At 44.5% G+C, this 27833-nt stretch overlaps 1 protein-coding gene across 1 annotated transcript in view; it reads left to right on the forward strand.

Moving 5' to 3' along the window:
• LOC121545480 (voltage-dependent L-type calcium channel subunit alpha-1D-like) overlaps positions 1-27833 on the forward strand; it is a 109734-nt gene that overhangs the window by 37804 nt on the left and 44097 nt on the right. The window contains exons 3-6 of the mRNA XM_045209399.1: positions 15250-15389; positions 16755-16894; positions 19284-19436; positions 26923-27119. Coding sequence (XP_045065334.1) covers positions 15250-15389; positions 16755-16894; positions 19284-19436; positions 26923-27119 — 630 coding nt within the window. The remainder of the gene's footprint in view (positions 1-15249; positions 15390-16754; positions 16895-19283; positions 19437-26922; positions 27120-27833) is intronic.

Here is a 27833-nt window from a genome sequence, read left to right on the forward strand (position 1 = left end):
AATGTGGATCTGAAGACTCAACTTAGTTGTGTTTCTTCCAGGTTTTTCTCGATAATGCCAAGGAGAAAACAATACCTTCCTTGCTGTCCTTTGTCAGTCCATGGCCATATGCTTAATTAGTAGGTCGATGACAACAGAAATGAACAGTGAAATATTTGGGTGACCAGATATTATTTCAGGTTATGAGGAAGAGACATTACAGGCTATCTGAAAGAAAACTATGCATCCTCCCCCTGGCAGGTATCAGACCAAAAGCTACAATTAACATAAACAATTCCCATGCCTCATAGTGATCTGGTGCATCAATACACCCAGTCACTACAAAGATACAGGCGTCCTTCCTGGAAGGAAACTGCTCAGGGATTTCACCATGAGGCCGATGGTGATTTTAAACCAGTTACAGAGTTAAATGGTTGTAATAGGAGAAAACTGAGGATAGATCAACAACATTGTAGTTACTCCACAATACTAACTTAAATGACAGAGTGAAAAGAAGGAAGCCTGTACATAATACAAATATTCCAAAACATGCATCCTGTTTGCAATAAGGCACTAAAGTAATACTGCAAAAAATTTGGCAAAGCAATTAACTTTATGTCCTGAATACAAAGCATTATGTTTGCGACAAATCCAACACAACACATCACTGTATCACTCTTCATATTTTCAAGTATGGTGGTGGCTGCATCATGTTATGATGGCTTGTCATCGGCAAGGACTAGGGAGTTTTTTTTGTTGATAAAAAGGAAAGGAATAGAGCTATATACAGGCAAAGTCCTAGAGGAAAACCTGGTTCAGTCTGCTTTCCAACAGACACTAGGAGACAAATCCACCTTTCAGCTGCGCAATAACTTAAAATGCAGAGCCAAATATACACTGGAGTTACACTATATATACAAAAGTATGTGGACACCCCTTCAAATTAGTGGATTCGGCTATTTCAGCCACACCGGTTGCTGACATGTGTATAGAATCGAGCACACAGCCATGCAATCTCCATAGACAAACATTGGCAGTAGAATGACCTTACTGAAGAGCTCAGTGACTTTCAACGTGGCACCGTCATAGGATGCCACCTTTCCAACAAATCAGTTTGTCCAATTTCTGCCCTGTTAGAGCTGCCCCGGTCAACTGTAAGTGCTGTTATTGTGAAGTGCATAGTGCCAACTGTAAAGTGTGATGGAGGCTGAATAATGGTCTGGGGCTGTTTTTCATGGTTCGAGCTAGGCCCCTTAGTTCCAGTGAAGGGAAATCTTAATGCTAAAGCATACAATGACATTCTAGACGATTCTGTGCTTCCAACTTTGTGGCAGCAGTTTGGGGAAGGCCCTTTCCTGTTTCAGCATGACAATGCCCCCGTGCACAAAGTGAGGTCCATACAGAAATGGTTTGTTGAGATTGGTGTGGAAGAATTTGGCTGGCTTGTACAGAGCCCTGACCTCAACCCCATCGAACACCTTTGGGATGAATAGGAATGCTGACTGCGAGCCAGGCCTAATCGCCCAACATCAGTGCCCGACCTCACTAATGCTCTTGTGGCAGAATGGAAGCAAGTCCACGCAGCAATGTTCAAACTTCTAGTGGAAAGCCTTTCCAGAAGAGTGGAGGCTGTTATAGCAGCAAAGGGGGGACTAACTCCATATTAATGCCTATGATTTTGGAATGAGATGTTCGACGAGCAGGTGTCCATATACTTTTGGTCATGTAGTGTACTTATCAAGACGACATTGAATGTTCCTGAGTGGCCTAGATACAGTTTTGACTTAATTCGGCTTAAACATTGATGGCTTGAAAATGGCTGATCAACAACCAACTTGACAGAGCTTTAATATTTTTTTAAAGAATAATGGGAAAATATTGTACAATCCAGGTTTGCAAAGCTCTTAGAGACTTACCCATAAAGACTCACAGCTGTAATCGCTGCCAAAGGTGATTCTAACATGTACAGTGCCTTGCAAAATTATTCATCCCCCTTGGCATCCTATTTTGTTGCGTTACAAACTGTAATTTAAATTGATTTTCATTTGGATTTCATGTAATGGACATACACAAAATAGTCCAAATCGGTGAAGTGAAATGAAAAAAATTGTTTCAAAAAAATTCTAAAACAATAAATAACGGAAAAGTGGTGCGTGTATATGTAATCACCCCCTTTGTAATGTACCCACACTGTTCCCACAACTTAATTAAATATTCTGGTTGTTTTTGTATGATTAAATGCTGTTCAAATATCCTATGAATGAAATTCATGTGTCTATATCACCTTGTAGTGGGCCTACAATACAATCCTTAAATGCGAAATGCCATTAAATATGGAGAGAAACATAATGGGGATGTATTCCAATCTGCTTTCTTATGCTTTAAGGAACTAGACATTTGCATGCTGAGAATGTTGTGGTAATATTAAGTAAAACCTAAATATAACATTTTTAAAATGTTCTTGAAACGTTCTGAGGACCTCCAAGACAAGGTAAAATGTACAGTATATTATGTGAACATAAATGGAATGTTATGTTAAACCTAAAATAAATATGCTACAGATGTAGGATCTTAATTGGAGGCAGTTTATTACAAGATAAAATGTTTGCATTTAGTTTGAAGGTTCTGAGCCTGTATTTAAGAAGCATATGAATACACAACAATACAAGTTATTTAAAGGAAGTTTTGTGCACCCTGATTCAAACATGATCTGAATGTCAGCACAACTGGACAGTTTTAGTGTTTTGGGAACCTATCTCTTGTCATATCTCCACAATGTTCCCACAACCTAAAGGAATGTTTTAGGAACTTTTAAAGAACAGAAAAATGTGTTCTGGGAACGTTCTTGTAACACCAGGTGAATGTTTTTTGCACCCTACAAGAAACATTGTATAATCATCTGCACAACTGGACAGTTCACCACCAGACTGTTCCCACAACCCAATGAAACATTCTGGTAACCTTTAAAGAACAGACTAAAAGTATTCTGGGAATGTTCTTGCAACATCAGGCAAATGTTTTATACAAATATTGTGTAATTATCAGCATGACTGGACAGTTTTTGTGTTATGAGACAATGTGCCGCAACTTAACGAACGTTCTGGGAACTTTCACAGAACCAATTTTGGTTTGCTGGGAACATTTTAGTGAATGTTAGGAGAACATGTTCCCGGTTTCTACTAATATCATGTTGTCATCATGTGACATTGTCTCTCTGCCAGTGTGACATCACCTGGCCCTGGTCACACAGAGTGCATGCTGGGAGGATAGGAACTCGGGAGGTAGGGACCATGTGACCCAAGTTGGGGGTTGTTGTGGTTTGTGTTCATCCAAACGGCATTGAGTCTGTCCACTCTGATCAGCGTCAGCTGCTCTGGTGGCATGTCATGAACCTCTCTGGTACACCAACCACTCCACTGCTGTTCCCAGCTGATCCATCGAGCAGGTCATCCGTGAGGCTGCCCACCCAACCCTGCCAATCCTGCCAACCGATCGATCCCTAACACACAGAAAAGGAGAGAGAGAGGGAGGGAAAGAGAGAGAGACAGACTGAGTAGAAAGCACAGCAACCTGTCCCCCCCAGCGATAGGTACGTGTAGGCTGCACAGCAAAAGTAGCAGCAAAGCACATACAACTGATTATACTGTACACAGTATCTCTCTATGTCCGATTAACATTAGTCAATTTGATTGGCCCACCCCTGTGTAGTTGGTGTAAACAGTGAGATCTCCCCCATGCTCCCTCTCGCTCTGTCTGCTCCCTCCTCTCTATTTCTCTTTCTCTCTTCTACCGCTTTCTCTACCGCCCCTATCTCTCTGTATAGTGAGAATACAACATGAATGGGTTAGATCTGTTAGATTTGAAGTGGTTGGTTGGGCCAGTGAGCAGCAGCAGGAGTGGTGTGCTGTATGGAGTCAGGCCTTAAGCCAGCAGTAATGTCCTCACTCCTTCCTCATGCCATCTCACTAAGCACCATGCCCCTACAGAGCATGCACACTTGTGTGTGTATGTGTTTATGTGTCTTACATATAAGTGTGTGTGTATGCATTTGTGGGCATACGTATGTGGTCCTTCTAAACCTGTGAAGCCGTGGCTAAGCCTTGCTGACTCATGGTCTATACCTCAGGCTAATGCTAACACGAGCGTAGCTAGCTAGCGTCTCAGCCCAAGCACCGAGGAGAGAAGGAGCCCAGGGGCGGGGAGGCAGCAGACGTCTGAAATAAAGACTGTCTAATTGATTGGCTTCATCCCATATGAATGCCTTGATGAACAGATTCGCCTCTATTCACAGCCATCACAGCTTCCTAAAATGAACAAAGACTAATGGGAGTTACTTCATCCCACATATGGCTGAAACATTTTAGTCATTTAGCAGACGCTCTTATCCTGAGCGACTTACAGTTAGTGAGTGCATACATTATTTTTTTATTTTTCATACTGGCCCCCCGTGGGAATCGAACCCACAACACTGGCGTTGCAAATGCCATGCTCTACCAACTGAGCTACATCCCTGCCAGCCATTCCCTCCCCTACCCAATTGTGCGCCGCCCCATGGGTCTCCCGGTCGCGGCCGGCTACGAAGATATGAATAAAAGATTGCACAGACATTTGCCTGCCTCTAGCCCACACATCCAAAGTTTAACAGAGGATACCTCAGATACTTTGAGGTCACACTGAAATCTTTCCAATCCAGACCTGTCAGGATTTGGGTGAATTCAGTTTTCAATTCAATCCATTCTTGAGTCGAATTTCAATTCACTTCCTGGATTGATTCCGGGATCACCCAGTAGGGGGCTCCACCTCTGTCCACCTGTATAGACAGATAGGGCGGCAGGTAGCCTAGTGGTTAGAGTGTTGGGCCAGTAACCGAGAGGTCGCTAGTTCGAATCCCTGAGCCGACAAGGTGAAACATCTGTTGATGTGCAATTAGGCGTGTACATGGTTGAAATAGGACAAATATACGCACCCACCAAATTATTAATACAGGCATCAATCTGTCAACGCCATGTTGAGTTATTGGTTTATTTAGTGGGATGGTTGATTATTCTGAGTACATGGCTAGACCATGATGAGTGATCTGAGCAGCTCAGGCCTGGGGGGCCTGGGGCATGGGAAGTGGGTGACAGACAGGATTACAGTGAAGACAGGAGCAAACTCTCTCACATGGCTGCTCTCTCTCCTCCAGTCTTTCTCCTCCGTCTCTTATTCACTTTCATTTGGGCTATGGACTGTAAGTTAGGAGAGCTCCCTCTCCTGTACTGGTCACTGGGCTATGGACTGTACGTCAGGAGAGCTCCCTCTCCTGTACTGGTCACTGGGCTATGGACTGTAAGTTAGGAGAGCTCCCTCTCCTGTACTGGTCACTGGGCTATGGACTGTACGTCAGGAGAGCTCCCTCTCCTGTACTGGTCACTGGGCTATGGACTGTACGTCAGGAGAGCTCCCTCTCCTGTACTGGTCACTGGGCTATGGACTGTACGTCAGGAGAGCTCCCTCTCCTATACTGGTCACTGGGCTATGGACTGTACGTCAGGAGAGCTCCCTCTCCTATACTGGTCACTGGGCTATGGACTGTACGTCAGGAGAGCTCCCTCTCCTATTCTCCTATACTGGTCACTGGGCTATGGACTGTAAGTCAGGAGAGCTCCCTCTCCTGTACTGGTCACTGGGCTATGGACTGTATGTCAGGAGAGCCCCCTCTCCTATACTGGTCACTGGGCTATGGACTGTAAGTTAGGAGAGCTCCCTCTCCTGTACTGGTCACTGGGCTATGGACTGTACGTCAGGAGAGCTCCCTCTCCTATACTGGTCACTGGGCTATGGACTGTAAGTTAGGAGAGCTCCCTCTCCTGTACTGGTCACTGGGCTATGGACTGTACGTCAGGAGAGCTCCCTCTCCTGTACTGGTCACTGGGCTATGGACTGTACGTCAGGAGAGCTCCCTCTCCTATACTGGTCACTGGGCTATGGACTGTACGTCAGGAGAGCTCCCTCTCCTATACTGGTCACTGGGCTATGGACTGTACGTCAGGAGAGCTCCCTCTCCTATACTGGTCACTGGGCTATGGACTGTACGTCAGGAGAGCTCCTTCTCCTATACTGGTCACTGGGCTATGGACTGTACGTCAGGAGAGGGAGTTCTCCTGTACTGGTCACTGGGCTATGGACTGTACGTCAGGAGAGGGAGCTCTCCTGTACTGGTCACTGGGCTATGGAATGTACGTCAGGAGAGGGAGCTCTCCTGTACTGGTCACTGGGCTATGGACTGTACGTCAGGAGAGGGAGCTCTCCTGAACTGGTCACTGGGCTATGGACTGTATGTCAGGAGAGGGAGCTCTCCTGTACTGGTCACTGGGCTATGGACTGTACGTCAGGAGAGGGAGCTCTCCTGTACTGGTCACTGGGCTATGGACTGTACGTCAGGAGAGGGAGCTCTCCTGTACTGGTCACTGGGCTATGGACTGTATGTCAGGAGAGCTCCCTCTCCTTTCCTGTCAAAAGACAAACACTCTACACTGATAACAAACAAGTCTAAAGAGATAAAGAACACTGTCCTGGCGGATGTGTGTACACACACACAGACACGCACACATACTTATCCAATGGCTCTGTTATCCTCCATTGAAAGTATATTAACAGTCCCTTTTCATTAGTTTGTTGTGCAGTAGGCTTTCAGAAAATAAATTGGTTACAGCATCAATCATTCAGTTGTTGTGGCAAGGACTGGATGTTTTATTTGAGTCCTCAATTCAATTTAGATTGGTTCATTTGGATGCCGCAGAAAAGTAGTTTGGGTTCAGAAAGTGTTCACTGAGAGAGTCATGCTCTGGGTTCCCTTTCCATGTCCCATGGGTACAACCCTCAGGACTCTACCTGTCAGATCAAGACTACAGGCACTATTCAATCTAACTCAATCTAACTCAAACACCAGGTTTCATTAACAAGTAAAAAATAAAGGAAAAAAATGGTGTGTTGCATGTTTGCATGTTTACATGTACAGTTGAAGTCGGAAGTTTACATACAGTGAGGGAAAAAAGTATTTGATCCCCTGCTGATTTTGTACGTTTGCCCACTGACAAAGACATGATCAGCCTATAATTGTAATGGTAGGTTTATTTGAACAGTGAGAGATAGAATAACAACAAAAAAATCCAGAAAAACGCATGTTAAAAAAATGTTATAAATTGATTTGCATTTTAATGAGGGAAATAAGTATGACTTAGTACTTGGTGGCAAAACCCTTGTTGGCAATCACAGAGGTCAGACGTTTCTTGTAGTTGGCCACCAGGTTTGCACACATCTCAGGAGGGATTTTGTCCCATTAAGGTTTCAAGGCTGACGTTTGGCAACTCGAACCTACAGCTCCCTCCACAGATTTTCTATGGGATTAAGGTCTGTAGACTGGCTGGCTAGGCCACTCCAGGACCTTAATGTGCTTCTTCTTGAGCCACTCCTTTGTTGCCTTGGCCGTGTGTTTTGGGTCATTGTCATGCTGGAATACCCATCCACGACCCATTTTCAATGCCCTGGCTGAGGGAAGGAGGTTCTCACCCAAGATTTGACAGTACATGGTCCCGTCCATCGTCCCTTTGATGCGGTGAAGTTGTCCTGTCCCCTTAGCAGAAAAACACCCCCAAAGCGTAATGTTTCCACCTCCATGTTTGACGGTGGGGATGGTGTTCTTGGGGTCATAGGCAGCATTCCTCCTCCTCCAAACACGGCGAGTTGAGTTGATGCCAAAGAGCTCGATTTTGGTCTCATCTGACCACAACACTTTCACCCAGTTCTCCTCTGAATCATTCAAATGTTCATTGGCAAACTTCAGACGGGCCTGTATATGTGCTTTCTTGAGCAGGGGGACCTTGAGGGCGCTGCAGGATTTCAGTCCTTCACGGCGTAGTGTGTTACCAATTGTTTTCTTGGTGACTATGGTCCCAGCTGCCTTGAGATCATTGACAAGATCCTCCCGTGTAGTTCTGGGCTGATTCCTCACCGTTCTCATGATCATTGCAACTCCACGAGGTGAGATCTTGCATGGAGCCCCAGGCCGAGGGAGATTGACAGGTCTTTTGTGTTTCTTCCATTTGCGAATAATCGCACCAACTGTTGTCACATTCTCACCAAGCTGCTTGGCGATGGTCTTGTAACAGACAGAGCTGGTGTAACTGAATCAGGTTTGTAGGCCTCCTTGCTCGGACACGCTTTTTCAGTTCTGCCCACAAATTGTCTATAGAATTGAGGTCAGGGCTTTGTGATGGCCACTCCAATACCTTGACTTTGTTGTCCTTAAGCCATTTTGCCACAACTTTGGAAGTATGCTTGGCGTCATTGTCCATTTGGAAGACCCATTTGCACCCAAGCTTTAACTTCCTGACTGATGTCTTGAGATGTTGCTTCAATATATCCACATAATTTTCCTTCCTCATGATGCCATCTATTTTGTGAAGTGATCCAGTCCCTCCTGCAGCAAAGCACCCCCACAGCATGACGCTGCAACCCCCGTGCTTCACGGTTGGGATGGTGTTCTTCGGCTTGCATCAGACCAGAGGACATTTCTCCAAAAAGTACGATCTTTGTCCCCATGTGCAGTTGCAAACCGTAGTCTGGCTTTTTTATGGCGGTTTTGGAGCAGTGGCTTCTTCCTTGCTGAGCGGCCTTTCAGGTTATGTCGATATAGGACTAGTTTTACTGTGGATATAGATACTTTTGTACCTGTTTCCTCCAGCATCTTCACAAGGTCCTTTGCTGTTGTTCTGGGATTGATTTGCACTTTTCGCACCAAAGTACGTTCATCTCTAGGAGACAGAACGCGTCTCCTTCCTGAGCGGTATGATGGCTGCATGGTCCCATGGTGTTTATACTTGCGTACTATTGTTTGTACAGATGAACGTGGTACCTTCAGGCATTTGGAAATTGCTTCCAAGGATGAACCAGACTTGTGGAGGTCTACAAAGTTTTTTCTGAGGTCTTGGCTGATTTCTTTTGATTTTCCCATGATGTCAAGCAAAGAGGCACTGAGTTTGAAGGTAGGCCTTGAAATACATCCACAGGTACACCTCCAATTGACTCAAATTATGTCAATTAGCCTATCAGAAGCTTCTAAAGCCATGACATCATTTTCTGGAATTTTTCAAGCTGTTTAAAAGCACAGTGAACTTAGTGTATGTAAACTTCTGACCCACTGGAATTTTGATTCAGTGAATTATAAGTGAAATAATCTGTCTGTAAACAATTGTTGGAAAAATTACTTGTGTCATTAACAAAGTAGATTTCCTAACCGACTTGCCAAAACTATAGTTTGTTAATAAGAAATTTGTGGAGTGGTTGAAAAACGAGTTTTAATGACTCCAACCTAAGTGTATGTAAACTTCCGACTTCAACTGTATGTACTCAATAAAATAATATTTACATTGTGAGACAAATCTGAATTATAAGTGCATATAGAGTCTTCCTCATGCGAACCCATAATACCAACCCTCAGTGAGTGTAGTATATTCCTTACTGAGGAGAACGTAGCCTACCATGTATTAAGACAGATGACGGCCGGTCTCAGACTATTCAAAAGAACCACAGAGATGTTGATTAGTGGACTGGATCCAAAAACTTCAGTTTAGGGTTGGACCCAAATGTGGGGATTTAATCTTATGGTCTAGTAATCCAAAGTCAATGAAGCAATCATTTGGCAGTGGTTTGGGTCATGCCTCACTCTCATCCTGTGATTTGGCCAGTCACATTGGCTACTAGGGACCTGTTTCTGAAGGATTGTAGGATACAATTCCACTCTACCCAATGATGGATTGGATTTACAGTATGTAGCTAGCACCTTTCCAAGTGCTTAAAGTGCTTTACATTAGGGGAAACACCTCATCCACTACCAACAGATGAACAGTTCAACCTCTTGGCACCCCCTCATCATCACTTGGCTCTCTCACACTGGAGCTGTTCTCACACTGGAGCTGTTCTCACACTGGATCTGTTCTCACACTGGATCTGTTCTCACACTGGATCTATTCTCACACTGGAGCTGTTCTCACACTGGATCTGTTCTCACACTGGAGCTGTTCTCATACTGGATCTGTTCTCACACTGGAGCTGTTCTCACACTGGATCTGTTCTCACACTGGATCTATTCTCACACTGGAGCTGTTCTCACACTGGAGCTGTTCTCACAATGGAGCTGTTCTCACACTGGATCTGTTCTCACAATGGATCTGTTCTCACACTGGATCTATTCTCACACTGGAGCTGTTCTCACACTGGATCTGTTCTCACACTGGATCTATTCTCACACTGGATCTGTTCTCACACTGGATCTGTTCTCACACTAAATTTCAGCGGTACTATTAACTGATGTTCCATAAATCTCAGCGGTACTATTAACTGATGTTTCATAGATTTCACCGGTACTGTTAACTGATGTGCCACAAATCTCAGCGGTACAATTAACTAATGTTCCATAAATCTCAGCGGTACTATTAACTGATGTTTCATTGATTTCAGCGGTACTATTAACTGATGTTCCATAAATCTCAGCGATACTATTAACTGATGTTCCATAAATCTCAGTGGTACTATTAACTGATGTTCCATAAATCTCAGCGGTACTATTAACTGATGTTCCATAAATCTCAGTGGTACTATTAACTGATGTTCCATAAATCTCAGCAGTACTATTAACTGATGTTCCATCTGTCGGCTGTCTAATGAGAGATGCTGCTCCCCTCCTCCCTCTCCTGATTACACCTTCTGTCTCTTTTGTCACCTGTAATATCTTCTCTTCAGGCCCCTTCCCTTCCATGTCTGTTCTGTTACAAAGCAGGTGGTTGTAGGAGGGAGGCAACCTCACACAAACACACACACACACACACAGTGACTTAAGGCCACAAAGGCAGCAGCAGGGTGGATTTGGCCTACGTGGTTGCCACAGCGTCAGAGCTCTGCTAAGTGCCTTCATTCAGACGTGATTATTAAAGAGGTAGTCGGCAGGTCTGCTTTGTCAGCTGTTGACAGAGCACAAAAGGGGCCATTTCAGACCAAAATAAACATAGGAGAGAGGGGTGATGGAGGGGACACACATTCAAGCAGTTACAGATTTTTGAAATTGCTCTGGTACTATTTTCACAAGTATGTGGTACAATTTCACAACTCTTAGTACAAAACTCAAAACAGATAACAAAAAGGTTGTTTTTTCACAACTTTAAGCAAGTTTTCAATTTACTAAGTACAACACACAAAATCACACAGTAACTTTTTCACCAAACCTAATCAGTGTTTTATCTAGAAATACCTTTCATATAAAGTAATTGCCTTTCACAATGCAATGCTCACAATACTTTTCATATGATTCTCTTCTCATTTGTTTAAATACATTTGACCATCACTTAATCCAACTGCGCTTAATGGTTAATCACTAAACCGTTTGGTAAACCTATAGATTTGAAACTGGTTTGTCTACTATACTGTATATGGATTATGAGAACTACAAAAATAAAATGTGTGTTTGTAAAGTATAAACATCTAAATGTAATGTATGATACATGATAACCATACATAATGACTACTCGTTATTGCTAATTGATTTCACATAGTGGTAACCACAATTTGTCACCATATAAAAGGGTGTGTGTGAACGCTTGCAATTTCTTTCAACATGGAGCAGGATAGACAGCAAGGAAGAGGAAGAAATCAAAGAACTCGTGGGCAAGGGGCCCTTCAGAGAGGTGGGCATGGGCCCCATCAAAGAGGTCAAAGAGGTGGGCATGGGCTTCTCCATGTCCGCAGCTATCTCTGAAGATGGTGTGGATGGATGTAGGCCATTACTTGGATCCTACAACACTGCACACCTTATTGTGTTTCTCAATTAAATTGAGCAGGCCTATCAAGGTGAAGGGGTCACCTATGTCATTGTGTGGGACAATGTCAGGTTCCACCATGCAGAGGTGGTTCAGGCATGGTTTCGGTCCCATCCCCGATTTGTGACCCTATACCTGCCCTCATACTCTCCTTTCCTCAACCCTATTGAGGATTTTTTTTCAGCATGGAGGTGGAAGGTGTACGATCGCCATCCCCATGAGCGTTCCACCCTCCTTTTGTCCATGGATGAGGCATGTAACGACATCAATGCAGACCGATGCCAAGCTTGGATTCGTCATGCCAAAAGGTTTTTCCTGCGGTGCATGAACAATGAGGACATTCACTGGGATGTGGATGAGAATTTATGGCTCAAGATAGGCATGATGCAAATTAATGCGTGCGAAAATATGTTTTATTTTCATAAATTTAATTTGTTACATTTGATTACAGACAGTACACCTATGTTGCAATTATATCTGAAAAAGAAAATGTTTTTTTTGCATGGATAATTGTAGAGGATGTCTTTGATTACACATTGGATAGATATTATGGAAATTATAGATTTTCTGTCAATTTTGTTGGGTAATGTAAGTGCATTGCCTAATGTGAAAACTGTAATCTACTGTAATTTACAGTAGTGTAGCATATTACTTTCAGCACTTTTAAGGGCAATTTGAAACACGTATCTTGCATTGTTTGCTATTCGATTAACTGGTAGTTAAAACAACTAAATTTAAAATATATCATTATGTCGTGTTTTGGTGATTAAACCAATGTTCTCATTACATTTCACAATAAACGTATATATTAAATCAATGGTTGTGTGATGAGAGATGTTTACAATTGAAATGAATGCACAATGACAGAGCTCTTATGAGTGTGAAGCAGCTAGTGCTGACTCAGTCTCTGACCCCACAAGGTCTTCACTTGGAGATGCATCAGCTGCCCACTTCAAAGACTACTGGAGACTACTGTGTGTGTCTGTTGTATACCTATGTACTGGATGTGTGGTGGCTGAGGTTTATTTCTAAGCACTGCTTAGGTTTCTCACCTCTTCCACACTTATGTAATCTCGCCCACCAGCCAGCTCTCTCTTGGGGAGGAGGATAACACTTATGTTGCTGTTCGTGTATTCTCTCATTTTCTCCACCTCTTTTGTCATTCCTCTTATAAAGCAGCTTCCTTTATCCCTTCATCCATTCATTAGACAGTTGTATGAATACATGATTTCCCTACATTGTTGTCATCCTATCATCCTCACAGGTGAAGTTGTTTTATCTCTTTATTACTCTGCATTAGCTAATCCCTGTGTGAAAATGTCTGCTGTCTGGCTGCCTGCCTTTTATTGCTCTGTGAATGTCAGTAGCTTTACGTCCTGTACTGTACTGAATCAACATTGAGGCAGAGAAGCAGAGGCAGAGGCTGCCTGGCTGGCTTTATGTCTCTTTAAAACCTGCTGTTGAATTATAGAGCATAGGGTTTGAATGATGTGGAAATCTCTACCAGATAAAGAGATATGCTCTCTGACCAGTATTACAGTGTAAGTGTAAAACTCATGCTGTTAACCCTGGTAACATTTGGATTACGCAACGGACAGGAGATGACATTTTCCTGATGTTGACTGTGCTCTTAGATGATTTCACTGAGTTGTGAGTTGGTGGTAGAGAAATGCGTTGCTATGCCGATAGTGTTGAGAAGTCACAGAATCAGGGTTTAGGGTCATTTCTGTCCGGTGTCTTGTGCAAGCCATCCTGCTTTGTTGAGTATATTGTTACCGCAGCACTAATCCAGACCTCACGTACTGTCACCCGCCAATCATCTGTCTGGTTGGCTCTGCACCATCATCATCGATCATCGGATAAATTACATGAATGTTGTTTTCACAGACCTTTTATCTGTCTAACTGGATTAACAACCTGTTCTCTCGCTCTCTCTCTCTCTCTCTCTCTCTCTCTCTCTCTCTCTCTCTCTCGCTCTCTCTCGCTCTCTCTCGCTCTCTCTTCCCCTGTACAGTTTAAACCTGTTGGCTCAACCATTACTTACTGCACAATGAACCAATCAGACTTCTTCCTTTTAAAGAGTGTTTGTTGTTTTTATTTATTCAGTGTTTCCCCTATGTTGTATATTGTGGCCGCCATTGCAAATATACACTACCGTTCAAAAGTTTGGGGTCACTTAGAAATGTCATTTTTTTCGAAAGAAAAGCAATTTTTTTAGCCATTAAAATAACATCAAATTGACCAGAAATAGAGTGTAGACATTGTTAATGTTGTAAATGGCTATTGTAGCTGGAAACAGCTGATTTGTAATGGAATATCTACATAGGTATACAGAGGCCCATTATCAGCAACCATCAGTCCTGTGTTCCAATGGCACGTTGTGTTTGCTAATTCAAGTTTATCATTTTAAAAAGCTAATTGATCATTAGAAAACCCTTTTGCAATTATGTTAGCACAGCTGAAAACTGTTGTGCTGATTAAAGAAGCAATAAAACTGGCCTTCTTGAGACTAGTTGAGTATCTGGAGCATCAGCAATTGTGGGTTCGATTACAGGCACAAAATGGCCAGAAACAAAGAACTTTCTTCTGAAACTCGCCAGTCTATTCTTGTTCTGAGAAATTAAGGCTATTCCATGCGAGAAATTGCCAAGAAACTGAAGATCTCGTACAATGCTGTGTACTACTCCCTTCACAGAACAGCGCAAACTGTCTCTAACCAGAATAGAAAGAGGAGTGGGAGGCCCCGGTGCACAACTGAGCAAGAAGACAAATACATTAGAGTGTCTAGTTTGAGAAACAGGCGCCTCACAGGTCCTCAACTGGCAGCTTCATTAAATAGTAACCGCAAAACACCAGTCTCAACGTCAAGAGTGAAGAGGCGACTCTGGGATGCTGACCTTCTAGGCAGAGTTGCAAAGAAAAAGCCATATCTCAGACTGGCCAATAAAAATAAAATATTAAGATGGGCAGTCTGAGATTTGGCTTTCCAGCTACAATAGCCATTTACAACATTAACAATGTCTACACTGTATTTCTGATCAATTTTATGTTATTTTAATGGACAAAAAAATTGCTTTTCTTTCGAAAACCAGGAAATGTGTGACCCCAAAACTTTGAACGGTAGTATATATTTTTTTATTATAATGTAGATGTATAGGTGTATGCCCCAGGAAGACCCCATCCGCTGCTCCCCACCCCCACTTTCGCTAATTCTGCCACCGCTGCTGAAAAACAATCCTAGGGGAAACACTGTTATTATTCACATTGTGATGTCTAATGGCCCTCTTTCTTTCTTTCTTTCTTTCTTTCTTTCTTTCTTTCTTTCTTTCTTTCTTTCTTTCTTTCTTTCTTTCTTTCTTTCTTTCTTTCTTTCTTTCTTTCTTTCTTTCTCACCCTCTCTTTCCCTCCCTCCCCACAGGAAACAGTAGAATATGCCTTCCTGATCATCTTTACTATAGAGACCTTTCTGAAGATCATAGCGTATGGTTTAGTCATGCACCAGAACTCCTACGTGAGGAACGGCTGGAATATGCTGGATTTTGTCATTGTCATAGTAGGGTAAGTACCACGTTCCTCCTAGACAGAGTCATACACACATGCATGTACTCACACACACACACACACACGCATGCATGCATGCATGTACACACACGACTATGTCAGATCCTGCTGATGCCCAAGGCACATAATTAAAGCACAGTCTGGAGCACTGAATGTGCCCTCAAGAACAAAATCTACTGTAAGGATGGCAAAAAGGTCACAGATAGGTTAACAGAAACACAAGTATGTTGTAAGACGTTATGTAATGAAAAACGCTGTAGAACACACAAACACAGCAACATATTCAGAGGGACAACACACATGCAACAATTCACCCTCCCTGTGTATCAGTCTCTATTTGATCAAGAAGGATTATCGGCTTAAGACTCTTCACCACATCCAGTAACAACAAGAGGCTCTGGCACACACACGCGCACACACACGCACACACACACGCACACACACACACACACACACACACACACGCACACACACGCACAGTAGTACCTCTGTGAATTACCCGATAGAGATCCTGTCGTCTGTCACATGGTTTTAGGATTTGGGTTAGGGTCAGGAGGAAGTCACACACCCGCTTCTGATAAAAAAAGGAAAGGGGATGAAAACACTTACCCATAATGCTGTGTCCATGTCACATCTGGAAGAGCTGAGCCTTCCTTGAAGGGCATTCTTCTCACTCTTTCCTCTCGTTTTGGTGGCTATCTGTAATGGTAGTTGATGTCATTTTAATTATATTCTGATACACTCAACATTGACAGAAATATATTATTATATTGAGGGGTTTGTTGACACACAGACAGACACTCATACAGTGCAGTGTGTTAATCAAGGGAAACACACACACACATACACACACATACACACACACACACACTTGTATTTAGAGAGAGACCTTTTGTGGTGGTCAGGGTGACGTTTATCTCCTGCCCCTGTGGGGCTCCAGTGTAAACTGAGGACGAGGTGTGAAACACTGAATGTAAACACAGAGAGATAAAGGCGGATTAAACAACACATTTCACTGCACCTGTTCGATGTATGTGATAATAAAACATTTTATTATTTATTTATTTATTTATTGGATTACTATCACTGTGACAGACATATACACACACACACACACACACACACACACACACACCAGAAAAGACCATTAAAGACCATAAATCAAAGCTCTGTCACCTTATACTCAGAAAGCCTTATGACTCAGGGATGTATGTTACAATGATGTCATTGATCTCTCTCTTTATCTCTATCTCTCTATCTCTCTATCTATCTTTCTCTCGATCTCTCTCTCTTTATTTCTCTGTCTCTCTCGCTCCCTTTCTCTTTCTCTCTCTTCCCCCTCCCCCTCTCTCCTCCCCCCAGGTTATTCAGTGTAGTTCTGGAGGTGATAACCAAAGAGGGCGATGCGGGGGGTCAGGGGGGTAAACCAGGAGGCTTTGACGTCAAGGCCCTCCGAGCGTTCCGTGTGCTCCGCCCCCTCCGTCTTGTCTCAGGAGTACCCAGTGAGTCGACATGGCGCCAGAACATGTCTTCACTATAGAGATATGTTACCATGTTTATACCATATGAAGAGTTTATTTCCAAAACGCTAAATCCACCCATTTTTCACATTTGTGTTTTTTCATCAGAAAATATTGCTTATGGGTACCTTCATGTGTGTGTAAAATATTACTGTTCTCAGATATGTAATTCATAGATTTTAGATGTGTATGAAAATATGTTTTTTGGCAAAATGCTATATATCCATTGTTTAGCTAAATTTGAATATTTGACTGTGATATGTGGTTGCCTCACCTAGCTATCTTAAGATGAATACACTTACTGTAAATTGCTCTGCATAAGAGCATCTGCTAAATTACTAAAATGTCAAATGTAAATGTTTTACATACAGATCTCATATTACTGTATTGAATTATAATTTGTTAAATAAAATACATACACTACCAGTCAAAAGTTTGGACACACCTACTCATTCAAGGGTTTTTCTTTATTTTTTACTATTTTTTACATTGTAGAATAATAGTGAAGACATCAAAACTATGAAATAACACATATGGAATCATGTAGTAACCAAAGAAGTGTTAAACAAATCAAAATATATTTTCTATTTGAGATTCTTCAAATAGCCAACCTTGATGACAGCTTTGCACACTCTTGGCATTCTCTCAACCAGCAGTCACCTGGAATGCATTTCAATTAACAGGTGTGCCTTGTTAAAAGTTAATTTGTGGAATTTCTTTCCTTCTTAATGCGTTTGAGCCAATCAGTTGTGTTGTGACAAGGTAGGGGGGTATACAGAAGATAGCCCTATTTGGTAAAAGACCAAGTCCATATTATGGCAAGAACAGCTCAAATAAGCAAAGAGAAATGACAGTCCATCATTCCTTTAAGACATGAAGGTCAGTCAATACGGAACATTTCAAGAACTTTGAAAGTTTCTTCAAGTGCAGTTGCAAAAACCATCAAGCGCTATGATGAAACTGGCTCTCATGAGGACCACCACAGGAATGGAAGACCCAGAGTTACCTCTGCTGCAGAGGATACGTTCATTAGAGATACCAGCCTCAGAAATTGCAGCCCAAATAAATTAAGTCACAGACACATCTCAACATCAACTGTTCAGAGGGGACTGTGTGAATCAGGCCTTCATGGTCAAATTGCTGCAAAGAAAGCACTACTAAAGGACACCAATACCAGCGGAAATTTGTCCTTTGGTTCCAACCGCCGTGTCTTTGTGAGATGCGGTGTGGGTGAACGAATGATCTCCGCATGTGAAGTTCCCACCGTTAAGCATGGAGGAGGAGCTGTTATGGTGTGGGGGTGCTTTGCTGGTGACACTGTCTGTGATTTATTTAGAACTCAAGGCACACTTAACCAGCATGGCTACCACAGCATTCTGCAGCGATGCGCCATCCCATCTGGTTTGCACTTAGTGGGACTATCATTTGTTTTTCAACAGGACAATGACCCAAAACACACCTCCAGGCTGTGTAAGGGCTATTTGACCAAGAAGGAGAGTGATGGAGTGCTGCATCAGATGACCTGGCCTCCACAATCCCCCGACCTCAACCCAATTGAGATGGTTTGGGATGAGTCGGACGGCAGAGTGAAGGAAAAGCAGCCAACAAGTGCTCAGCATATGTGGGAACTCCTTCAAGACTGTTGGGAAAGCATTCCAGGTGAAGCTGGTTGAGAGAATGACAAGAGTGTGCAAAGCTGTCATCAAGGGTGGCTATTTGAAGAATCTCAAACATAAAATATATTTTGATTTGCTTAACACTTTTTTGGTTACTACATGATTCCATATGTGTTATTTCATGGTTTTGATGTCTTCACTATTATTCTACATGTAAAAAATTGTAAAAATATAGAAAAATCCTTGAATGAGTAGGTGTGTCCAAACTTTTGACTGGTACTGTATATATTGATGTCACAAATGTATTATTTGTACATTGCTTTATTAAAATGTAGTTATTTGTTACATTTGACTGTGTAAAACCTAGCAGTACTACAATTTCACTGAGAGTGAGGTGGATATATAGCATTTAGGAATAAACATGATTATTTGTCTCTATGACAATAACCCCATGCCATAATTAGATAGTGAAAAAACACACCAATCTCTTTCATAATTTCGGTAAACAATAAAAGCTAATTTACCTACATTTCTGAAAATGAATATATAGTATTTTGGAATGAAAATCTTCATATGTCTTTAGTTCAATATGACGTTTTCATTGATACCCGTGTACAGTCTGAAATCCTTAGGCATAAACATCAATAAATAGTTTAGAATTAGGTTATCTATGTCCTCATAGCATTATACTGTGTGCCTGTGTGCGTGTTTGTGTGTCTGTCTGTATCTGATCCCTCTCTCTCTGTCTCTGTCAGGTTTACAGGTAGTGTTGAACTCCATCATTAAAGCCATGGTTCCTCTGCTCCACATCGCTCTGCTCGTCCTCTTCGTCATCATCATCTATGCCATCATCGGCCTGGAACTCTTCATCGGCAAGATGCACACTACCTGCTACCTGGTGGGCACCGGTAAGAACCTGCGTCCGTAATCTCTCCATCTCAGTCCTCCTCAGTCTGTCAAATGTTAGTCTTTCCAGCTTTTGATGCATGTCAGCTATACAAAAGTTATGCTGCATTTAGACGAGGGACGCAAAAAACGTCATACCAGTCAGAATAGCGGGACAAGAAAGCAAGAAAGACAGTGACAGAAAAAGCAAGCCTGCACGATGGTATGCGATGCTATGGGGATTTCAATAAACAATCAATGCAAATCAACATCCGGTAGAAAACAATGCTATGGCAGACGGCAAAAGTTAAAATATTTTAACTCTGGCGACAAGTCCCATCTACCGTGGCGGCTGTAGGCATTCACCGCTAGCCTCAGCGGCATTTACCGTCGTTCTCTCATTGAAAACAATGACATCCGGTTTGCCGTCTACCTCATGCCATCTAAACGCAGTATTACTGATAACCCATTGTTTTCTGTCTCTGTGGTACATCAACGTATGAGACCCCCATACTGTAGAAAAACACTAGGCTTAGTCCTTTTTTGACTGATATGAATTATCTGTCTGTACAAACCCTAAGACTTCAGTCAGTCACTGGTTGGAATCAACTTTGATTCAATATTTAATCGGCTGACAATCATTACCCTTATTTTAGTACTCAGTCCCTGAATATGAATGAATATACAATGAATATCACTTACAGTCAATCATAGGGATCTGTATGAAACATGTACTGTATATGAAAGCTAGATGACATTGTTTCATTACTCAGCTACAATAAGCTAGTCTTATAATGGGGAGCTTATGGACGGTATGACGTGTGTATGTATGGCCCTCTCTCTTTGTTTACTTGTTTGTTTACATCCCTGTGGTAGTTGAGAAGCAGCCATGCAGGGCAGTTCAGGGCAGAGTAGAACCAGATCTCTGCTAGCTATAATCCGGGGCTCTATGCTGATGTTTGCCCTTGAGAAAGGCACTTACCTGAGGCTCAGACCACTTCTCATCATCATGCTATAGGAAGAGATTATGGATGAAGGGAGATGTAAGCCATGTCAGTTGTGTTATGATTTAACTGGATAGAACCCAAATGCAGACAAGTACACCAAGCCAGAGAAGTTTTAACAGGTTTATTATAATGTTCAATAGTCCAGGTTTCCAATAAATGGGGAAGAGCAAGTCCAGGTTACAGGGAGGGTACAGATCCAGGTCAGGGCAGGTGTGGTACCGTAATGTCCTAGTGTCCGTGGTGAGTCCAAAGGAGAGGCCCGATAGTGGAGAGCAGGATGGTGGTGGCAGGAGTGAAGCGGAGGCAGGAGTCAGGTTCCAAATATCTGTGGCACAGGAGAAAAAGTAAATAAACAGTCCAAAAAACACAAGAGCAAAAACAGACAGGTTGAGTCGGCAGCGAGACTAACATGGTTGTCTTGACTATGATCTGACGATGAGTGGAAAGTTTGACCGGGTCTTAAAGGCTGCGGTGATTATGGTGAATGAGCTGCAGCTGGAACCCTGACTCCCGCACACCAGACTTCACTCCTGCAATCAAGGACAGACAGAGGGGAGGGGGAGAGCAGAGAGAGAGCTACCTAGCAGCAGTAGGCCTAACAGTACCCCCTCTACGGACGCCACCTGGCGGCCGACAGGGTTTATCAGGATGTAACCTATGAAACTCACGAACCAGAGCAGGATCCACAATGAAGCTCCTGGGCACCCAGGAACGTTCCTCAGGACCATAACCCTCCCAATCCACCAGGTACTGGAAACCACGACCCCGGCGGCGAACATCCAGAAGTCGCCGGACAGTGTAGACCGGACCCCCACCCACGATCTTGGGCGGAGGAGGGGGGACGAGAGGGCGGGCACAAAGGGCTAACCGACACAGGCTTAATCTGGGAAACATGAAAGGTGGAATGAACCCGTAGGGAGGCAGGAAGCTGTAGCTTAACCGCGCAGGGGTTAACAATAGACAGTATCTTGAACGGTCCTATAAAACGAGGCGCCATCTTCTTCGACTCCACCTTCAATGGAAGGTCCCGTGACTTCAGCCATACCTCTTGACCAGGAGAGTAACCGGGAGCCTGGGACCGGTGACGGTTGGCTTGCCTCTGCATGTACGCCGAAGCTCGGGACAGAGCTACCCTGGCCTTCCTCCAGACCTTGCAGCAGCGGCGCATGTGGGACTGCACCGAGGGTACCGCAAGTTCCCTCTCTTGGGAAGGGAACAGGGGAGGTTGATAACCCAGAGCACACAGAAAAGGAGACAAACCAGAGGAAGCGTTAGTCAAGGTGTTATGAGCATATTCCACCCAGGGGAGCATGGAGCTCCATGACCCAGGGTTAGACCCAGTGACACAGCGAAGTGCGGTCTCCATCTCCTGGTTCGCTCTCTCGGCTTGCCCGTTGGTCTGGGGTGATATCCAGAGGACAGGCTGGATGTAATGCCCAAAGCTTTACAGAAAGCTTTCCACACCTGGGAGACAAACTGGGGACCCCTGTCAGAGACAATATCCGTGGGTAGACCATGAGAGCGGAACACATGTTCAACCAAAATATCAGCCGTCTCTCTGGCAGTGGGCAGTTTAGGTAGGGCCAAAAAATGAGCGAACTTAGAAAAACGATCAATCACCGTAAGAATGACAGTCTTACCAGATGAGGGGGGGAAGTCCAGTGACAAAATCCATAGCGATATGCGACCAGGGCCGGCTGGGTATAGGTAGAGGTCGTAGATGACCAGCGCTGGCCTGGGTGGAGTTTTTACTTCGGGCACATACCGTACAAGCAGCAATGAAGGCTCGAGTGTCCGCCTCCATCGTGGCCCACCAGAACTTCCGTCGCACAAAGTCAAGGGTCCGCGAAACTCCAGGGTGACAGGTAAGGGGAGACGAGTGAGCCCACTGAAGTACCTGGGAGCGAGCAGACTCAGGGACAAACATCCGGTTAGGAGGACCCCTCCCAGGGTCAGCTTGATGATGTTGAGCCTGTCTAACAATCCCCTCGATGTCACATGTGATGACTGCAATACTGCAGGTAGGAGGCAAAATGGGTTCAGGGTTACTACCAGTATCAACAGCCGAATGAACACGAGACAGGGCGTCAGGCTTGACGTTGCGTGACCCAGGACGGTAAGACAGAGAAAAATTGAATCTCCCAAAAAATAGTGCCCACCTGGCTTGACGGGGGTTGAGCTGCTTCGCTGACTGGAGGTAAGCCAGATTCTTATGATCCGTCCAAACGATGAAGGGTTGTTCCGCCCTCCAACCAATGTCGCCACTCCTCGAGAGCCAGCTTAACGGCGAGCAGTTCACGATCTCCAACATCATAATTCCTCTCTGCCTGAGAAAGTTTCCTTGAGAGAAAAGCACAGGGATGCAGTTTGTTATCTTCAGGAGAACGTTGGACAACACTGCACCTACCCCAGTGTCGGATGCATCCACCTCCACGACAAACTGGCGGTCGGGGTCCGGCTGCATCAGAATGGGAGCCGAGGCGAAGCGATGTTTCAGTTCTTCGAACGCTGATTCGGCCCCTTCATTCCAAGCGAACGGTCGTGAGATGGAGGTGAGAGCGGTGAGTGGCGCCGCAATGCGGCTGTAGTCCTTGATGAACCTCCTATAGAAGTTCGCAAACCCCAGGAATCGTTGAAGTTGTTTTGCGGGTAGAGGGAGCTGGCCAGTCCGTGACAGCAGAGATCTTAGCTGGGTCCATCCGCAGCTCCCCCTGAGCTATGATGTAACCCAAAAAAGAGGTCTCAGACACATGAAATTCACATTTCTCCATCTTCACAAACAGTTTGTTCTCCAACAACCTTTGCAACACCTGGCGCACATGCAGTTCATGTTCCTGGGAGGACTCTGAGAAAATCAAGATATCATCCAGATAGACAAAAACAAACCGATTCAACATGTCCCGAAGGACATCATTGACTAGTGCCTGAAAAACAGCAGGGGCATTAGACAACCCAAAAGGCATAACCCGATACTCAAAATGTCCCAAGGGTGTGTTGAAGGCAGTCTTCCATTCATCACCCTTACGAATGCGCACCAGGTGATACGCATTTCGTAGATCCAGTTTCGTAAAGATGGTAGCACCATGAAGGAGGGGAAAAGCAGAATTAATCAAAGGCAGAGAATACTTGTTCTTAATGGTGATGTTGTTAAGTCCACGGTAATCAATACAGGGTCTGAGGGTCTTATCCTTCTTAGCAACAAAAAGAATCCCGCTCCTACAGGTGACGAGGAAGGACGCATAATACCTGCCGCCAAGGAGTCCCGAATGTAGTTCTCCATAGCCTCCGTCTCCGGCCGGGAGAGATTGTACAGGCGACTGCTGGGGGAGCGGGGCTCCTGGCTGGAGGTCAATGGCGCAGTCGTAAGGCCGGTGAGGAGGAAGAGAAGTAGCTCTGTGTTTGCAGAAAACGGATGCCAGGTCATGATACACGTCAGGAACAGCAGAAAGATACATGGACTCCAGTGGAGGTTGAGGCCCAGTACTGGCAGGAGTCTGAGCAGAACACAAACAATTCACATGACAAAATGTGCTCCATGAAACAATGCTACCTGTCACCCAATCAATGTGTGGATTGTGTTTTATGAGCCAGGGGATACCAAGGACCAGGGGAGTCTGTGGGCAGTCGATAATATGGAATTGAATGTTCTCCTGATGATTTCCCCGACACTCTAAGACAAACAGGAACAGTCTGATGGGTAATGCGGGTCAACAATTGTCCATTTAGACCCTTAGCCTGCAGCGGACAGTCCATAGGAACAGTCTCCAAATCCATTTGTTGAGCCCACTCTCTATCCAAAAAGCTTTCGTCGGCACCAGAGTCAATCAGCGCACTAACAGAGAAATTCTGGGACTGCCACTGGAGGGATGCCTGGAGCAGAATGCGGGGAGAAGAGGAAGAATCCGCTGCTCGGCTCACCAAAACTTCTCCCATAAATGATGAGCCGGCCCTTTTCCCGGACGAACTGGGCAGGAAGGAACGAAATGACCAGCTTCTCCACAATACAGGCAGACCCGAGCCTGAATACGACGTGCACGCTCCTCTGAGGACAACCGTACGACCCACCTCCATGGCTTCGGGTTCAGTGCTCCTCGTATCGACTCGGGAAGACACGGCTCTCCGTAGGGACGATGCAGGGAGGAGTTTGTTGATGACAGACAGGTTGCTTGGAACTAACACTCCTCTCCCGGCGGCGCTCCCGAATCCGATTATCCAACCTGATAGTGAGTGAAATAAGATTATCCAGCGTAGGCGATTCATCATATGACACCAATTCATCTTTTAAAATCTCAGACAAAGCATTGATGAACACTCCTTGTAATGCCTCGTCATTCCAACCACTCACTGCTGCTAAAGTCCGAAACTCCACTGCCATCTCCGCCACACTACGAGCCCCCTGCCGAAGAGAAAACAACCGTTTCGCAGCCTCCTTGCCTCGTACGGGGTGGTCAAAAACCTTCCTCATCTCCGTGGTGAAGGCCACGTAAGCGTTGCAAATGTCCGACTGACTTTCCCAGACCGCGGATCCCCAGGCACGAGCGGAACCGCTAGTAGAGTTGATAAGGTAGGCAATACGGGCTCTTTCTGAGGCGTAGGTGAGGGGCTGTTGTTCAAACACTAACGAGCATTGAGTCAAAAAATTGCCACAGGTTCCCATGTTCCCGTCATAGCGCTCTGGAGCAGGAACAAAAGGCTCTCTGATCTGGGCTGAAGGGGTAGTAAGGGCAGACACTTGATTGGTGAGTAATTGAACCTGATTAAGCAGCACCTGACTGTCCTCAGCAATCGTCTTAAACAGGGTATCATGTTGGCCAAGTAGAATGCCCTGATTGGCTATGGCAGTCCAAATTTGAGTGCACTCTGGGGTGGTATCCGAGCTACTGTCTGCTGGGTTCATGTTGGTCAGATCATACTGTTATGATTTAACTGGATAGAACCCAAATGCAGACAAGTACACCAAGCCAGAGAAGTTTTAACAGGTTTATTATAATGTTCAATAGTCCAGGTTTCCAATAAATGGGGAAGAGCAAGTCCAGGTTACAGGGAGGGTACAGATCCAGGTCAGGGCAGGTGTGGTACCGTAATGTCCTAGTGTCCGTGGTGAGTCCAAAGGAGAGGCCCGATAGTGGAGAGCAGGATGGTGGTGGCAGGAGTGAAGCGGAGGCAGGAGTCAGGTTCCAAATATCTGTGGCACAGGAGAAAAAGTAAATAAACAGTCCAAAAAACACAAGAGCAAAAACAGACAGGTTGAGTCGGCAGCGAGACTAACATGGTTGTCTTGACTATGATCTGACGATGAGTGGAAAGTTTGACCGGGTCTTAAAGGCTGAGGTGATTATGGTGAATGAGCTGCAGCTGGAACCCTGACTCCCGCACACCAGACTTCACTCCTGCAATCAAGGACAGACAGAGGGGAGGGGGAGAGCAGAGAGAGAGCTACCTAGCAGCAGTAGGCCTAACAAGTTGAGCTGATTAAGTGGAACTGCAGGGGGTGAATTTATGAATGGAATGTATGTGAGATAATGAATGTAATTTACATGCAACATAGCAGGGAGTTAGGGACAGTGGTGAATGGCGAATGGCGCAGTGGTCTAAGGCACTGCATCGCAGTGCTAGCTGTTCCACTAGAGATCCTGGTTCGAATCCAGGCTCTGTCGTAGCCGGCCGCGACCGGGAGACCCATGGGGCGGCGCACAATTGGCCCAGCGTCGTCCAGGGTAGGGGAGGGAATGGCCAGCAGGGATGTAGCTCAGTTGGTAGAGCATGGTGTTTGCAACGCCAGGTTTGTGGGTTCGATTCCCACGGGGGGCCAGTATGAAAATAAATAAATAATGTATGCACTAACTGTAATTCGCTCTGGATAAGAGCGTCTGCTAAATGACTTAAATGTGTGTGATTGTGTGTGTGTGAGAGAGCCTCTGATGAGCTTGTGTGCTATAAGAATTATGTGTAAACACTATACTATACACTATACATGTGGTCCTCTGTAGCTCAATTGGTAGAGCATGGCGCTTGTAACGCCAGGGTAGTGGGTTCGATCCCGGGGACCACCCATACGTAAAAATTTATGCGCACATGACTGTAAGTCGCTTTGGATAAAAGCGTCTGCTAAATGGCATATTATTATTATTATTATTATTATTATACATATAGAATGTGTATCTGTAAGCAAAACTGCACAACATGGTGTGATTTATAAGGGCCACACTTTTCTGTGCGTCCGAGTGTCTTTTCACATCACTGGATGTATTTGATATTCTCGTTGCACTCTGATGTCATCATTGTTTACTAAGCTGTTGTAAGGCATTCCATGCTGTGCATCATTGTTTACTAAGCTGTTGTAAGGCATTCCATGCTGTGCATCATTGTTTACTAAGCTGTTGTAAGGCATTCCATGCTGTGCATCATTGTTGTGCATGTTTAGTAACTTCTAACTACTCTCCTTCCCTCTTTCTCCCATATCTCTCCTTTCCCTCCCCCTCTCTCTCTACATGCCTTATAGGCATTCTGGCAGAGGAGGAGCCTGTTCCGTGTGCAATGTCAGGCCATGGGCGCCAGTGCATGATTAATGGGACTGTATGTAGAGAGGGATGGCATGGCCCCAACGGTGGCATCACCAACTTTGACAACTTCCTGTTTGCCATGCTCACTGTTTTCCAGTGTATCACCATGGAGGGCTGGACTGATGTTCTCTACTGGGTGAGGCTGCTGCTTTATGAACGACACCCAGCTAGCAACTAGTTAGCCATCTCTACTCACATTAACACAGAGGTTTCAACAGGGTTAGCTTAGCTTCATTGCTATTACTGGATGAGCTCCACTCAAATCCAACCTATAGAACTTCTATAAAATGTCAGACTAGAGGTCTTCACGGGTCCAAAAAGTTGGACCCTTTCCAAAATGAACCTGGGGCTTTCCCATCCAGACCCGATATGCATAAATACATTTTTATAAATATAGAAACCCGTTCCGAACGGACCCGAGGACAACTAGACCTGTATAGACCTAGTTGGATCCAGACACGGTCAAATCCGAGTGAGGGAAGCAGCAGAAAAGTCCAATTTTTAAGCTACTTTATTAACCGGAGTTGATAAAGTGCGAGGGAGAGGAGGTAGAGAGAGGTGACGCTCTAGCAGGGGCCGTGGTGTGTGTAGGCTACTGTGAGTGTGAGTGAGTGACACGGGGAACAGGGAGGAGGGAGGGAGAGATGAGAGACAGCAACCAACCAAGCCGGCTTGTGCTATAGTACACTAATAGCTGCCATATCTAGGTTATTTATCATTCAATATGATTACGTAGTATCCGTCTTGACTGTATCAAACCGGGAGAAGCTAGTTAAGCTAGCTAGCTAGCTAAGTAGCTAGGCTAATTGAGGCTGCATGCGCTCATCCTACACACTTAAACCAACAACAA

This window comes from Coregonus clupeaformis, chromosome 30 (assembly GCF_020615455.1).
Source record: "Coregonus clupeaformis isolate EN_2021a chromosome 30, ASM2061545v1, whole genome shotgun sequence".
Taxonomy (NCBI): domain Eukaryota; kingdom Metazoa; phylum Chordata; class Actinopteri; order Salmoniformes; family Salmonidae; genus Coregonus; species Coregonus clupeaformis.